At 43.7% G+C, this 16712-nt stretch overlaps 1 protein-coding gene across 1 annotated transcript in view; it reads left to right on the forward strand.

Annotated features, from left to right (window-relative positions):
* Positions 1-8323: 8323 nt before the first annotated feature.
* LOC137562172 (adhesion G protein-coupled receptor E3-like) overlaps positions 8324-16712 on the forward strand; it is a 149039-nt gene continuing 140650 nt past the window's right edge. Inside the window, exon 1 of the mRNA XM_068273505.1 lies at positions 8324-8391. Coding sequence (XP_068129606.1) covers positions 8352-8391 — 40 coding nt within the window. The 5' untranslated portion in view covers positions 8324-8351. The remainder of the gene's footprint in view (positions 8392-16712) is intronic.

Consider the following 16712-nt stretch of genomic DNA (forward strand, 5'->3'; position numbering starts at 1 on the left):
CGACCTGGACAGAAACAGCCACTTACATACCTGATATTTAACTCTTTCAGGCAGAGAAAGAAAAAAAGGAACACAGCCTAGTTATTTGTGTGCTTGGCACTGTTCATATACATGTCTATCTCATCATGTCACATGTCACCTCGTGTGTCCTTTAAGGCTTGTACACAAGTGCAACTTTTCCACTCAACTATCGTCCAAACTTGGTTTATTGGATGATAGTTGGGCATGTGTACAAATGGCTAGACGAGCGACTGGTAACAGGCGGTTTGCATGATCCAACCGCCAAATCAACTCACACGACTGTTATGCTTAACACACACCATACAAACTTGGTTGTACAGATTTACCAAATCTATGTAGTATAAGAGACAACAGATTGAAAATACCTTGAATGGTTGATTGGATAAGCTCTTATACTACATGAAAGTGGTAAGATTGAACAACCAAGATTGTATGGTGTGTGTTGAGCCTTAGGCTGATATTGTGCAGTTGGCAGCATGTGTGCAAGCCGTTTGTACGACTTGTACTTGTTTTGAATGCGGCCATATCGTGCAGTCAGGGCCGGATTTAGGCCAAGGCCCCCTAGGCCATGGCCTAGGGCACCACAGGAGCAAGGGCACCAAAGCAGCAGGCTAAACTGGTGCAGCATTTGCAAGCTTACAAATGCTGCAATACACAGGGATCAGGAAAGCGCCTGACCACAGCACTCTGTTGCTAGCCGCCTGTGCAGCAGCCTCCTTGCTCTCTGTGCAGGTTTGCATTGTGGCCGGCGGCAATAGACTTGGGCAGCATTGGAGATGGAAAGGAATAGGAAGCTTTTGCATGGAGAGGAGCAGAGAAATGAGTGACACTGATGGCTGCTGCGGTGTGAAGGTGAGCTGGCTACCTATACAGAAAGGGGTGAGGAAAGGAGGGATTAAAAGAGCCATCTGGCTACCTATACTGGAAGGAAAGGGGGAGGGGTCATCTGGCTACCTATACTGAAGGGAAGCGGCTGGTGACAGTGGCCTTGGGCGGTAAAGAGTACAAATCCGGCCCTGCAGGGCCGGATTTCTGAAAAGGCCACAAAGGCCCGGGCCTTGGGCGGCTGCAGCACAGGGGGCACCTGGACATGAAAGAGGGGATGCTACATATGACAGAGGAGGCTGAAATTGGGAGCACGTGAAAAAAAAGGGAAGCTGATGCCCAAGGGAGCTGTTCATAAAAGAAAGGGGCTGCTGTACATGGATAATACACATGGGAGAGGGGGCTGCACATGGAATGGGAGGGGCACTGTGCACAAGAAAGGGGAGACACAACATACGTGGCCTAGGGGCACAAGAAGTATAAATCCAGCTTGACAATCAGTCCTGGTACTCCCTGCAGTATGGTGAGACCCAGCTATAACCTCTTCTTGAACCTGTAAGTTTAAAAAAGTTAGATACTTACCCACAGAAAGTGAAGACTCTGGATTGTCCAGAGGCTTCCCGTGTCCTCCTCAACCCCACCGCCGCTGTCTGGGACCCTTTTTTTGGTCGTGGCCACACTCTTCATCATGTATGAGCATGGCAGTACTCACACAGTACGGTCACATTCCTACACGGCGGGGAGCGAGGTCATGGGGCAATATCCAAAATGCTCTTGTCAGATATGTTTGTATCAATTGTGCACAGCAGAATTGGGTTCCAAATGGATTGGGATGCCTCAGGACCACCCTCTATGTGGTTAATTCTCTAACTTTTGTTTAACTAAACTTTTCCTTTAACAATCCATATGGAGCACTTACTTGTCCTGTGCTCAGCTATTTAACGGATATAACTCTGACCTAACATTCAATAAAAATGTGTTTTCCTACTCTGTATTACCCATACAGTTAACACATTTGCTTTTGTGTACAAGTAATATTGCCTGTTTACAAATGTCAAGTTCCTAAAGTACAGCTTATCTGCTCTGAAAGCTGCCAGTGCATTTTATTGCATAGCTGCTGTACTTATATATTAAAATCTATCTAGTGATCACTTTTCAGCTCTCTGCTTCTACAGCAGAGAGAGCTCATTTTCATGACAATGTAGCAGACAAAGGATTGTAAACAAAATATAATGTTATCCCCTCTTCGGATGCGACCAGAAGCTTTCCACTGAAGCAAGGAGCTTCCCACTGAAGAACACAGTGCTGTTTTTAAGTGTTTGAATGCTGTTCTGCTACAATTTGTTTGTGTTGTAGTCGATTTTATGCTGTAAATAACCTTTTAGAGCAAAGGAGAAATGCTAAGTTTCATACCACATTAAGACGTGAAGCTCCAGTCCTGGGAAGAACAATACTTAGCAACATCTCTCATTGTAACAGCCTCGCTCAAAGTCTATTATTCTGGTAGGGTGTGGACTTTAATATGAATAGGAACCTTATTTTTTATTTTATTTTTTTTAGAAAAGACTTGTTGATTTAAATAAAGCAGGTCGACTTGTGACCATCAAGCTCCTTATTTTCAACATAACCTAAAAACTAAACATGGTCATAATTTACCCCTGACGCTGTATAGACACATGGAATGTGGTGAAATCCAAAGCATTCTATTTGAGGGGAGAAGTTGGTGAAAAACACTTGTGCTCTATAAGACAGCTGCTCCCAAAATATCAACCCATAGTGATCCCGACTATAGGAGAGAAGAAGGGGAAGGAACAAAGAACAGGAGGGAAAAGTCTAGGGCAGTGATGGCTAACCTTGGCACTCCAGCTGTGGTGGAACTACAAATCCCATGAGGCATTGCAATATTCTGACAGCTCTAAGCATAACTTGGGGAGGCAGAGGCATGATGGGATTTGTAGTTTTGTCACAGCTGGAGTGCCAAGGTTAGCCATCACTAGTCTAGGGGGTGAAGAATGTAATTCTAAGAAAATCAGTAGACATGGGTGAGTGCATCAAAACTGGGCATGTGCGAGTACGTTCTGCACATGCCCAGTGAAATGAAGCTGCTCATACACAGCTTTTTCCTCCATACATGAGCACAGGATTTATGCATGCATGCCCTGCCCAGTCTGTATATATGCAAGTCCAGAGAGGCCACAAGAAACCTTTTCAAAAAGCTGTTGTTGAAAGGGTTTAGAGGGATCCTGCACTGGAACTGTAGGCTATAGGAGTATCCAGTATCTACTGTGAGTATCTAACTTTGTAATTTTTTACATCACATGTACCCTTTAAGGCCAGGTTCTCACTTGAGTGGGACCTAGAATGGCCAGTGGGAGGGGACAGTGTGGTGTCTGCTTCGAATGTCCATTGCGGTCCAGTTGGATCACATACTTACAACCGTTGGCTATATGGTAAAAGTATTTATAAAATAACAGCACTGCAGTGGAACAAGGGAACCAGGAGTGGAACGGGATGGCTCTATAGTACTCAGAGCCTTCCCCCTTCTTTGGTAAGTATCGTTTTTTTATTTTACTTTGGCTTCAGGATCATTTTAAATGCACTTCCTGTTGACTTTAATTTCCCTTATTCCAGACTGCATACAATTTTCATGCAAGCTGAAATTATTAGCACTTCATTGACGGCTATAGACACGGCCTCTATGACAACCAAGAACCAGTCATTTGCAGAAAGGTTAGCAATGGCAGCCACAGTATTTCTTTCAGCTTACAGTAAGTAAAGAGCATTTGAATCCTCCAGTTGTTTCCTCTTTATGAAGATATTTGCATGTTATTTATAAGGTTAGCTATTTCCTGTCACTTCTTGTAATATGAAATTTGTCACTAACATACGTGTCAGACATTGACGGCTTAAGGTAGCCACGCATCTAGCGATGTATGGGCAGACTCAACCAAAATACAAATCTTTTTCTTCTTGAATCTGATAAGAGAGAGATCTGTCATCTCATACACCGCAGGCCGATTCCCAATCAATCTCATGCTGAAATCAATCCGGAATCGGCCCTGTGATCTGCCTCACTGCTGTGCCCCCTAACGCCTGCCGTGCCAAAGTGTATACATTACCTGTCCGTGGCCTCCGCTTGTCCCCACTGCTCCGGGTGCATTATCCTGCATACACGTACACCCCACGTGGTTTCCCAGTGAGGACGCAGGTGTGATGTCACAAGTGTGCCGTTACCAGGAAACCACATGGAGCGCGCGTGTATGTGAAAGACGAGGGTGCGCCTGGATCAGCGGGGGACAAGTGGAGGCTGTGCACAGGTAATGTTAATACTTTGGTACGGCGGGCATTGGGGGACACAGCAGCGAGGTGGCGGATGGTTTCGTCGATCGACGGGAAACCGCACATCGTTCCCGCTGCGCACCTGACCAACCAACTTTGGCCCGACATCTTGCAGCATGCGCTATCGACAATGCGACCAATTTCCGTCCCGAAATTGGTCGCTTTCAGGCATGCACTTGGCGGCACCGATTTTCATCCAATTAGATTATAATAATCGAATTGAATGGTCGATCGGCCGCTAAGCCACCTGATGTTTTGGCCACCTTTACTGTTCCTCGTCTTCACAGCCAGAAGATGAAGTAAGTTTCAGCTGCCCTAACACTGCCTGCCTCTGTTTCTCTGTTTTGTAATCTTCCTATCTAATCTGATGGTTTTGTGGCCAAGAAAGAGGAAAGATTTGCCAGCCAAGAATCAAACTTGAAATACTGTTCTTGTTATTTTAGTTCTGTTTGTCTTCCTTTAAAGTGGTATGAAATTCAGCATTTCTTCTTTACTCTAAAATATTATTTACACCATAAAACCTATTACCACAAAAAAACCCAGCACTTTCTTTTTCTGTGGGCAGCTTCTAACCGCATCTTTTGTTTACTTATTGTAGCTCATGAAGGAATGTGCACATTAGCAGCCTGCTGGAACTGAGCTGCCACACATAGTAAAAGCAGAGCCAGCTGAGAAATGATCACTAGATAGATTTTAATATATAAATACAGCAGCTATGCAATAAAATGCAATGGCAGCTTTCAGAGCAGATAAACTGTACTTTGCGAACTTGTAATTTGTAAACAGACAATATTACTTGTGCACAAAAGCAAATATTAACGTTATGGATAATGCAAAGTAGGAAAACACATTTTTATTGAATGTTATGTCAGAGTTTTATTCGTCATGAAAGTAAACCTGTAAGGTATTAAAAGCAAAAAATTGGATACTTACCGCAGGAGAGAGAAGCCTCCACCAGGCCGTTGCAGCTGAGACCCCCGAAGCTTACGGGTGCAAGGCCACACTGCACTTGTGCAGTAGCATGGACCTATTCAGGCTTCAGCAGAAAAAGCAGAGCCCACTCTGGTCTGTGATACTGCGCAGGTGCGAGCCATCAACAAGGTTGATGGTCCCTGGAGGGACGTATCGCTTGAACAACCTGGTGTAAGAGGAGGATGGGGGAAGCCTCCAGATTATCCAGAGGCTTTACTCTATTGAGGTGAGCAACCCTTTGAGGCACTTTTTTTTCTTACAGGTACACTTTAAAAACTCCTAATGGGTCTGCTTGTCAATGATGTAACTTCAGCCTTGCAAGTCCATCCATACAGCCAATTCAATTTCTAACAGCTCGTTATCCAAAGCATACCACATCATCTGTAAAATACGGCGGAGGCAGTGTGATGGCTAGGGTGGGCATGGCTGCCAGTGGCACTGGGACACTAGTGTTTATTGATGATGTGACACAGGACAGAAGCAGCCGAATGAATTCTGAGGTGTTCAGAGACCTACTGTCTGCTCAAATCCAGCTAAATGCAGTCAAACTGATTGGGCGGCATTTCATGATATAGATGGACAATGACCCAAAACATACAACCAAAGCAACCCTGGAGATTATTCATTCAAATAAGTAGAAAATTCTCGAATGGCCGAGTTAGTGACCTGATCTTAACCCTACTGAGCATGCAATTCAGTTGTTGAAGACTAAACTGTGGACAGAAAGGCCCACAAACAAACAACAACTGAAAGCCGCTGCAGTAGGTCTGGCAGAGCATTAAAAGGAGGAAACCCAGCATGTGGTGATGTCCATGAGTTCAAGACTTTAGGCTGTCATTGCCAGCAAAGGGTTTTTGAAGTGAGGTTGAAGTGTAAAAAACAAAACAGGTACTTACCTAAGGAGAGCGAAGGCTTTGGGTCCTATAGAGCCTTCCTGTTCCTCTCCTGGTGCCCTCGCTCTAGCGCTGTCTCCCCTGTTAGCAGTCTCTGACTGATGGGTTGGAGACCACTCTCTTTCACTGCAGGAGGCTTCAGATGTCTTCGGTAGCTGAGTGCTATAGAAGACTATACTGACTATACTGCGCATACACAGCCACACTCTCTCATGCACTTGCATACGCGCAGTACAGAGCCCCGTCTCTGGGAGAACTTGGCTCTTAAGGACTTCCAAAGCCTTCTGCGGTAGGAGATTTGAATGGGGGAGCCAGTGCTGGGACGTGGGGACAGTGTGAGGAACGAGATGGCTGATAAGAAACCAGAGCCTTCCCTTTCCATCGGTAACAATCTGGGTGGGTAGTCTTTTTTTTTTTTTTCACACTTCAGACTCACATTAACCATGTATTAGAAATTAACATAATTTTCCAGTTATTTAATTTGTCCAATTACTTTAGATCCCCTGAAATGAAGGAATTGTGTTAAAAAAAAGCTTTAGTTGCTTCACATTTTTATGTTTTGTTTACTCCACTGAATTAATGCTAAAAGTCTGCACTTCAACTGCCTCTGACTTTTATTTACAATGCATTGTGGTAATGTATAGAACCGAAATTAGGGGGAAAAAAGTTGTATCTGTCCAAATATTTATGGACCTAGTTGTATGTGCGCTGTAAGTCAGAAGATCTGGATATACGTCTCGGAACCAAGGCAGGTTCACATTATAAAAGCACACAAATAAATGGTGAACGTTCTGTGCCTTGGCAAAGACCCATCGTGGCCCTGAAATGATTGTTGGTGATCGATTGGTTGTACCTGCACATATAATGGAATAACATTTATTTCTGTAAGTAACTACAGTATGTGGACCTTTGGTTTACTTACTTCACTGTCATTTTGGTCAAGCTCCTCTACATAGAAAGAACACATATCGCTCAGCTGTCGCTGTGCAACGTGTCTGTACAATGGTCGTGCCTGGGACTGTTTCCCTAGCTGCGTAACGTGTCTGTATAATGATCGTGCCTGGGACTGTTGCCCTAGCTGTGTAACGTGTCTGTACAATGGTCATGCCTGGGACTGTTGCCCTAGCTGCGCAACATGTCTGTACAATGGTCGTGCCTGGGACTGTTGCCCTAGCTGCATAATGTGTCTGTACAATGATCGTGCCTGGGACTGTTGCCCTAGCTGTGTAACGTGTCTGTACAATGGTCATGCCTGGGACTGTTGCCCTAGCTGCGTAACGTGTCTGTTCAATGGTCGTGCCTGGGACTGTCGCCCTATATGCGCAACATGTCTGTACAATGGTCATGCCTCGGTACTGTTGCCCTAGCTGCGTAACGTGTCTGTGCAATAGTCGTGCCTGGGACTGTCACCCTATATGCGCAACATGTCTGTACAATGGTCATGCCTAGGGACTGTTGCCCTAGCTGCGCAACATGTCTGTACAATGGTCATGCCTCGGTACTGTTGCCCTAGCTGCGTAACGTGTCTGTGCAATGGTCGTGCCTGGGACTGTTGCCCTATCTGTGCAACGTGTCTGTACAATGGTCATGCCTGGGCCTGTAGACCTAGCTGGGCAACGTGTCTGTACAATGGTCGTGCCTGGGACTGTTGCCCTAGCTACGTAACGTGTTTGTGCAATGGTCGTGCCTGGGACTGTTGCCCTAGCTACGTAAAGTGTCTGTACAATGGTCGTGCCTGGGACTGTTGCCCTAGCTGCTGAATGTGTCTGTACAATGGTCATGCCTGGGACTGTTGCACTAGCTACGCAATGTGTCTGTACAATGGTAGTGCCTGGGACTGTTGCCCTAGCTACGCAATGTGTCTGTACAATGGTAGTGCCTGGGACTGTTGCCCTAGCAGCGTAACGTGTCTGTACAATGGTAGTGCCTGGGACTGTTGCCCTAGCTACGTAATATGTCTGTACAATGGTAGTGCCTGGGACTGTTGCCCTAGCTACGCAACGTGACTGTACAATGGTTGTGCCTGGGACTGTTGCACTAGCTACGTAACGTGTCTGTACAATGGTCGTGCCTGGGACTGCTGCACTAGCTACGCAATGTGTCTGTACAATGGTCATGCCTGGGACTGTTGCTCTAGCTATTATATGTCTTGTGTAAGTAAGTTCCAGATAAGTATAGGCAAACCCCACACTAGCTACACGTGGGAGGAACTGCTATGTAAGCAGTGTGTGGTTATCTCTAAGTTTATAAGAACTTCTCTTTTTAACATTTTTCACCAATTCTCGGCTTGCTGTGAAGCGAATGGACAGAATGAGCAGCTCAGGAGGACACCTGCTGTTTGGTGAGTCTCTGCAGGGTTCAGGAGATAGGGGGCATGCTGCTGCTGCTGAGTGCTGCTATCATATAGGAGATAGGGGGCATGCTGCTGCTATCACTCTGGAGATAGGGGGCATGCTGCTGCTGCTGTGTGCTGCTATCACTCAGGAGAGGAATGGGAATGTTATTTCACTAGTAAGTGGATGTTGCTTAGTTATTAACTCTGAAAAGATTAAAGTGACACTGAAGTGAAAAAAAAACCCTTATGATATAATTAATTGTATGAGTAGTACGGATAATTAATAGAACATTAGTAGCAAAGACAAGAGTCTCATATCTGTATTTTCAGTTATATATTTTTTTTTATAACATTTCATCATTCTCTGATATTTGCAGTTAACAAACTACACTCTGCATTTTAAACTATGAAACAGAGCAGAGCTAATGACCCTTTGAACTTCTCTGCAGTAAAATCTTATCTGAAGTTGTGTTTAACTGTTTCTTTGATGTATAAGTGCTTCAGAAAATAGCAATGCTCTCTGACTAAATTAGTTGGAGAGCGCGGAGAAGCTCTTTTGCATAGATAACAACTGAAGTTTCATAACTCTTCCTGTACTGCAAACAACATGAGACTCATATCTGTCATACTAATGTTCTATACTACACATACAATTCATTGGCCTCAATTCTGGTAGGATTATCAAACAAATTACCTCATGTGAGGTAAATTACCTCATAAGGTAATGACATTTAGCAATTCTGGTAGGTTTTAGTCATGTTTTACCTCATGAGGTAAATTATGAGGTAATTCATGAGGTAATTTGCGTTCATTTTACCAAAAATAGCTATTCTCATGATAATTAGGGGGCATGTTAGCACATAGTATACCGATCAGTTTAAGACCTGCCTGTACCTGGAGGTAAAGTCAATTTCTATGCCTTTTGCAGTTTTTAGTGGAGTTCCTATTGCTGTTTTAGTGTTGTTCCTATTCAGGCCGTGTCAGGGCTGGAACCCACAAGATCGCTTTTCAGAGCATTTAGGGAGCGCTTGAAAACGCTAGCGATTTCCAAAAACGCTCGGCTAATATTAACGGATGTGCCAACTTCCCAAAATCACAAGCGCAGAACATGCAGCATTTTGTTAGCGTTAGCGCTTCAATGTAAAGTATATAATCACTGACGTAATCGCTCATCAAAACTTGCACGGAGCGATTTTGCTTGCGTCTTAAAGTTAACGTACAATGTAACAAAATTAAAAATAAATGAAAGGACCAATCAGACTTTAAAATACTAATTGCTAATCGCTACACAACCGCTGGCAAATTGATTACACTTTCTAAAATCGCTCCTTAAAACGCTCATGAAATCGCTTACAAACTGCTCATACAAAACACTAGCGATTGCGATTAGCGATAGCGTTTTGTAGTGGGTTCCAGGCCTAATAGGAGAGTAGAAATAAAACTCCAAATATTTACTGGATTTTTTTTAATACGGGATGCCTATAAAAATATACTTTTCATAGGTTGCTACTATATAATCAAATACACCTTCCCCTCAAAAAAAAAAAAACATCTTCCAAAGACTATCCTAACTTATGGAAGACAAAGACTACTATTATTTATTTACTGCATGCTTACCGCTGAAATACCTCATGTTTTACCTCACTTTATGCATTTACCTCACGTTTTACCTCATGTTTGAAAATGGAGAAAAATGTTTCAGGATTGCTAAAAAAAAAGAGGAAAATACCTCATAAGGTATTTTACCTACAAAATAAATATGTACCTAACATAGCTACCAGAATAAGCTTATTTTCACTTCAGATTCCATTTAAAGAGAACCCGAGGTGTGTTTAAAGAATGTTATCTGCATACAGAGGCTGGATCTGCCTATACAGCCCAGCCTCTGTTGCTATCCCAAACCCCCCTAAGTTCCCCTGCACTCTGCAATCCCTCATAAATCACAGCCACGCTGTGAGGCTGTGTTTACATCTGTAGTGTCAGTCTCAGCTGCTCCCCCGCCTCCTGCATAGCTCCGGTCCCTGCCCCCGTCCCTTACCTCCAATCAACAGGGAGGGAAGGGATGCAGGCGGGGACCGGAGTTCTGCAGGAGGCGGGGAGAGCAGCAGACTGACACTATAGAGATAAAAACAGCCAGCTCTGACAAGCTGTGTGTCAGCAGCGTGACTGTGATTTATGAGGGATTGCAGAGTGCAGGGGGACCTTAGGGGGGTTTGGGATAGCAACAGAGGCTGTGCTGTATAGGCAGATCCAGCCTCTGTATGCAGATAACATTCTTCAAACCCACCTCAGGTTCTTTTTAAAGGATACCAGAGCTGAAACAGGTCTTTAGGTAAGTAGAAGAGGGATAGAGGAAAACATTTCTCCTAATAGTTTCAGCTCTGGTATTCTTTAAAGTGTTCCTTGAAAAAGTAAAGCCTCTGGATCCTATAGAGGCTTCCCACACCGTGCTCTGATCTCCCCTCACCAAGCATGAACCCCCGGAAGATTAACAACAAGCACTTGTCAGTAATCACATCAGGGTGGCTGTACTGCACCTGTGCGACTACACCTGCACCTAAACAGTAAGACGGAGCTGTTTGCGCACAAGTGGATCTGCTACTGCGCAGGCGCGGCCATGTTTGCGCGGGTGCAGCATGGGCGCACTTGTGTGAGAAGAGGACCTACAATATTAGGGCACTTTAACACTACATGCAATTCTGATTTCGATATGATTTTACATGCGATTCCGATTTTCGATGCGATTAAAAAAGTCCTTGAGGCGCCCTGCACCCTGCAAATCCATTTTGCGATACTGATTTACAATTACAATTTGAGATTCCGATTTTCACTGGATGCTAGCAACAAAGCAAGAAAAACTCAGAAAAACGCAGCATGTAGGACTTTTTCTCAATCGCATCAAAAATCGGAATCGCAGGTAGTGTAAAGGAGGCCTGAGGGTTTAGCCCTTTTTTTCATGCGATTCTGATTTTTGATGCAATTAAAAAAAGTTGTGATTTGCAATTTTCACTGGTTGCTACACAAGAAGAAAAACAAAGAAAACAACGCAACAGGCAGGACTTCTTTTTAACTGCATCAAAAATGGTAATTGCGTGTAAAATCACATCAAAATTAGAAATCGGAATTGCACTTAGGGTAAAAGACTCCCCATGCTGTGTTTTTTTCTTGCGTTAACAAATCAGCATTGCAAATTGGAATTGGAAATCGTAATTTTGATTTGCAGTGTTAAAGTGTACCAGAGATCAACTAAAGTTAAGAATCAATACTTACCCGGGGCTTCCTCCCGCCCCATAAACACGTGCGAGTCCCTCACCATTCTCCCGCAGTCTGCTGTTCAGCCGCGATCATCTCCAGTAACTGGCTCAGTCACGTCCAGCCTGGGTCTTCTGCGCATGTGCGGACCTACTACTGGGCATGCTCAGTAGACCCGGACTGACGTCACTGAGCAAGTTCCCCTGGCTGATCGCGGCTGAACGGCAGACTGTGGGAGGATGGCGAGCCCCGGGTAAGTATCGATTCTTTACTTTAGTTGATCTCCGGTTTCCTTTAACTAAGCTTTTAGGGGGTCCCGATAAATGGTGGAGGACAGCATGGAAAGCCCCTGGAAGATTCAGAGGCTTCCTTCTTCTTAGGTATTTACTTTTTTAACTTTATGACACCTCAGATTCTCTTTGATTATTTTTTTTTTCAATCATTAAACTAACACCTCCTTCCCTCTCCCTGCAGTGAAGTAAGACAGGCTAATATGTTTACAAAATCCTCTAAATACCTTTATTTAAAAAAAAAAAAAATTAAAGAAAATCACTATTAATAATGGTGCAACTCTTGTGGCCTCTGAGATTTGCAATATCCAAACTCCTCCTCCTCGCTTTGGTATTACCTGCGCCACCCTCTCCAGTCACACATGATCTGATCCAGAGAGGTGGTAGCTTGGCCACACCTCCCCATCCTCTCAGAGGACAGAATGGCTTGGGAGAGCTCTGGATGAAGGGGTCAACAAAGTTACTTGGCAGTGCTTGTTTTACAATAAAAAATAATAATAATAAGGGGTTTAGGGGATTTTTGTAAAAACTTAGGGCTTGTTCACATCTAAAATCGAAATAGCTGACGCCAGCAATTTTCCATTTTTTGGGCGTTTCCCCTCCCAGCGCTTACCTGTGCGCTTCGATTTTGTATAAATTGCTTTTGTAAGCACTTTTGCAGAGCGATTCCGATTTTTCACTTCCTGACATTCTCACAAGTTTGCCTCAGGCAGCAAAAAGTCTAGAACCGGCCCAAATGCAACATGCAGGATGTTTACAATTGGGCAAGATTGGATTTCAATCAGATCACAACAGTATAAGAAGGGTTCAGGCAAGTTTTAGTACTTTGAAGATGCCCTTGCGGTTTTGCGACTTGCATGTGATCGGATGCAGATCGTAAAATGCAGCAAGCCACGTCTAGTATAAAAAAGCTTCAAACTTTTTACCTGTACTTTCTCTTCAATACGTTTGTGGAATAAGTCACATGTATAGTTATTTAACATTGTTGAAGGCTGATAAACAAAGGCTAGTAATAGTAAAGAGAGCTTTAGTGTCTTGACGTTATTTTAAATTGAGCATTGTGTTTCAATAATTGTTTATGGTCTTCTTATGCAGTGCTGCATGAGCAGTTTAACTGACATGGATTGAGAGTTGACACAGACCCGCTGGTTTCTCCTGGCACATTGCTACTCCCGCTTTATTGGAGAGGATTGAGCCACCTTGTGCCTGATTTGTTGAAACAAAGTCTGTTTCCCAGTGTAATTGTGGCGGTTTGAAGAAAAGTGGCTAACGACAGAATAAATATTTATTTTTGTTATGTTTTAGTCTAAATCTAAGTATAACATTCCCAGATAACAAGTTCAAAAATTGTCAACCTCCCCAACACCCTCCCATGCAGACCATCCCAACTGCCATCTACAGCATTATGGCCAAAGCCATCAGAGCAATTGGGATATGTATAGTTTTCAAAGTCGGGACAAGGTCCTCCAGCACCCAAGGCTGAGACACCAAAGTGCGCCCCTCCAGCCCTCCCACTCTAGAATTACACAGTGATTGCTATTAGATTAAGAGGCGCCCCAGGGCCCCCAAGCTTCCCCCCCCCCCCCCCCCCCCCGCAACACCATAATCTCGAGTTATCTGGCTTACAGTCACTGCCATGTATCCCCTTTTTTTATTTCTCTCTGCTTCAAATACAATAGGGGAATGATAGCTGAGTGAGCTGTGCACCCCCTCCTACACTGCGCCCTGAGGCTGGAGCCTCTCTCGCCTCTGCCTCGGCCTGGCCCTGATAGTTCTCCGAGTTTACTCTGTAAATGTGCAAGGTTGTACCACCCAGTGCATTTAAAGTGCTCCATCAAGTTGTATATTTCTTTCCTTGAAAAGGAGAAGAGGATAAATTACCTCTAAGTCTGGAAAAAGTTTTTAGCTTTTCTCTCCTTGTTAATGGGTCAGTTTTTTTACATCCCAGACTGATTGGTTACTGGGATAGATCCATTTAGATTACATTCCTTGATGCTATTTTCATCAGACGAGCCAAATGACTGACCATGTGACTGACTCCACTGAGGTGTTTGAATGGTCAGGGTCATTGTTGCCGTGGTAATTAACAATAAAAAAAGAGTTGCCTCCAGTCTAATTTTACAAACTTTCTATAAGCTTTAATTTGAGGACACACCATAGCCAAATATACAAAGCTGTGTTTCTTAGGTGGCATTGAAGACATTCGAATAAGTACTGTGTGGATAGGGTCTTGTATTTTCTATTAAAAGCGTATTTTGTTTTATCAATTCATTTAAAATGAGATTCCTTCAAAGGCACCCTGTAACAAATTTTGCCTACGGTTCTATAACCCTCACTATGAAGACCTGGTTTAAAGTCATGGAGGGCTCAGAGGATAAACAAAACATTATTAACGGTTGTGTTAAATGCAATCTTGATATTTTGTCGATTTGCACCGAACTTCAGTTTACAATTTTGTCTAAGTTATGTGTTCTCGATAGTCCATTTAAGTGAAAACTAAGCTTAGGTGGGGAAATCTTGGTCTCTACTCCTATAAAGGTGATAAAGGGAGGGGGGACACCAAGAGCCCAATAGTGTGATATTGTATAGATGATAATTAATAATGAGTAATATAACAATTTAATACTCACAAACCAGGGTTACCATTAGGCAACCACTGTGAAGGCAGGTGGGGAGATTAACCTGACCCCACTCAGGATTAAAAGTCGCTCTCTGTAGATGGGAAGAAGATGGGTACAACCCTCCACCAAGGGTGGACTTAGCAATCTGTAGAAGCTTTCCAGAGGTGCCAATAGAATAAAAGTCACTTAAACGAGCTTAAAACCGATGGGGCAGTGGTGGGCCTATCCCATCCATGCAGACAAAGCAAACAAAGGAAGGACTGTGGCATCAACAGTCAAACAACAATTTATTTATACTCCACAGTAATAATAGGCAACGCATTTCACGGGCTCAATCCCGCTTCATCAGGCCAATCAAAAAGGAGCATACAGCTTAACAGCTTAACAGCATCAAAACCACACTGAGCGCCTCTGTCAGAGGCGCTCAGTGTGGTTTTGATGCTGTTAAGCTGTATGCTCCTTTTTGATTGGCCTGATGAAGCGGGATTGAGCCCGTGAAATGCGTTGCCTATTATTACTGTGGAGTATAAATAAATTGTTGTTTGACGGTTGATGCCACAGTCCTTCCTTTGTTTGCTTTGTCTGCATGGATGGGATAGGCCCACCACTGCCCCATCGGTTTTAAGCTCGTTTAAGTGACTTTTATTCTATTGGCGCCTCTGGAAAGCTTCTACCTATAAAGGTGAGGAGACTCCTCTTCCGAATGTCTAAAATCTCCCCTTTTCCTCCACCATCAAAAGGCCTTTATGTGCTGAAGCATAAATCAAATGTAAACACATTTGTAGATAATTTGTTGGCGGTAGTTGTGGTATAAGATACAGGTTCCGATCCAGGTCACTTTTTTCCTAAGCTTTCTCCAAGGTGGCATTTTCACATCTTATAAAATAAATGCCTTTCAGGCCAACCAGCAAGCAAGATGATATTTTTGACTATGCTTTTTTTACCTACTTCTTGGTACCTTTTCAGTTGCAGCATGTTGAAAAATTATTTTAAACAGAAGATGAAAAATTATCTCCTAGTAGAATTGAATTAGGGACACGCCGTGGGCCATATGCAATTCACTTTTTCTCCTAGGAGATCATTTTTTACCTTTTATTTAAAATCACTTTTCCGCACTTTTTTTTATTAAAAAAAAAAGCACCAAGTAGTTGAAAAGGTTGAAAAGGTTATTTTGAGTGTTTTGTTGCTTGTTGTGTTGGTTTAAAAGGCATATCACCTTGGAGAAAATTCAGGAGAAAAAGTTAATTGCATATGGGCCACAGTTTTTTTTTTCACTTCTTACATCTCCCAAAGGGGTTGGGATACCCTTTGGGAGATGTAAGAAGTGAAAAAAAGAGCCCCTGGGGGGTACTTACCGCGGGAGGGTGAAGCCTCTAGATCACATGTGTCAAACTCCAGGCCTGGAGGGCCAGATCCATGCCAGTGTTTAGGATGGACTGAGAAAAAGAGGAATGTGTTCTACCTGATGGACCACACCTTTCCTGATTCAGACCCATCAATTCATTTGAGCTGTATAAAAAATGTGTGAGGATCTCGGCCCTCGTAGGACCGGTTTGACATACCTGCTCTAGATCCTAAAGAGGCTTCCCCCTTCCTCCTCAGTAGAGGGGATCCAGCGCTGGCTCCTCTGGACACAGAGCAGCAATAATATTTACAACTGCTGCTGTGCACATGCGCAGTAGCAGCTCTCCGCTCGGGCTCTGATGTTGTGCCCAGTGGCGTAGCAAGAGGTAGTGACCGCATCAGGGGCCCTTGGGCCAGAGGGGCCTCAAGGGGCCCTTCTTCAAGCACAATATTAGCTCTCTACTGGTCCTGTGCTGGTAATAATCACTTCAATAGATGCTTTAAATCGTAGTAATCATTAACAAACTGTTTCTCATCCCTTTCTTGCACTGTGGAAATCCTTGGCAGGTTTTGGTGCGGAGTATTAATTGCTATGTTAGAGTGCTTGGGGGCCCCATGTAAAACTTGCACTGGGGCCCATAGCTCCTTAGCTACGCCACTGGTCGTGCCCAATCGGGTCTGCTCTACTGCGCAGGCGCAGGTCAGAGTAGGGAGCAGTTTGAGAGATTACACCATATAAAGGTGTTTTTTTAATCACTGTGTTACAAGTTGCTTTGTGCATATATTTTGGAGTTCAAAGGGTTAATATTAGTGTGTATTT

Source organism: Hyperolius riggenbachi, chromosome 3, assembly GCF_040937935.1.
Source record: "Hyperolius riggenbachi isolate aHypRig1 chromosome 3, aHypRig1.pri, whole genome shotgun sequence".
Taxonomy (NCBI): domain Eukaryota; kingdom Metazoa; phylum Chordata; class Amphibia; order Anura; family Hyperoliidae; genus Hyperolius; species Hyperolius riggenbachi.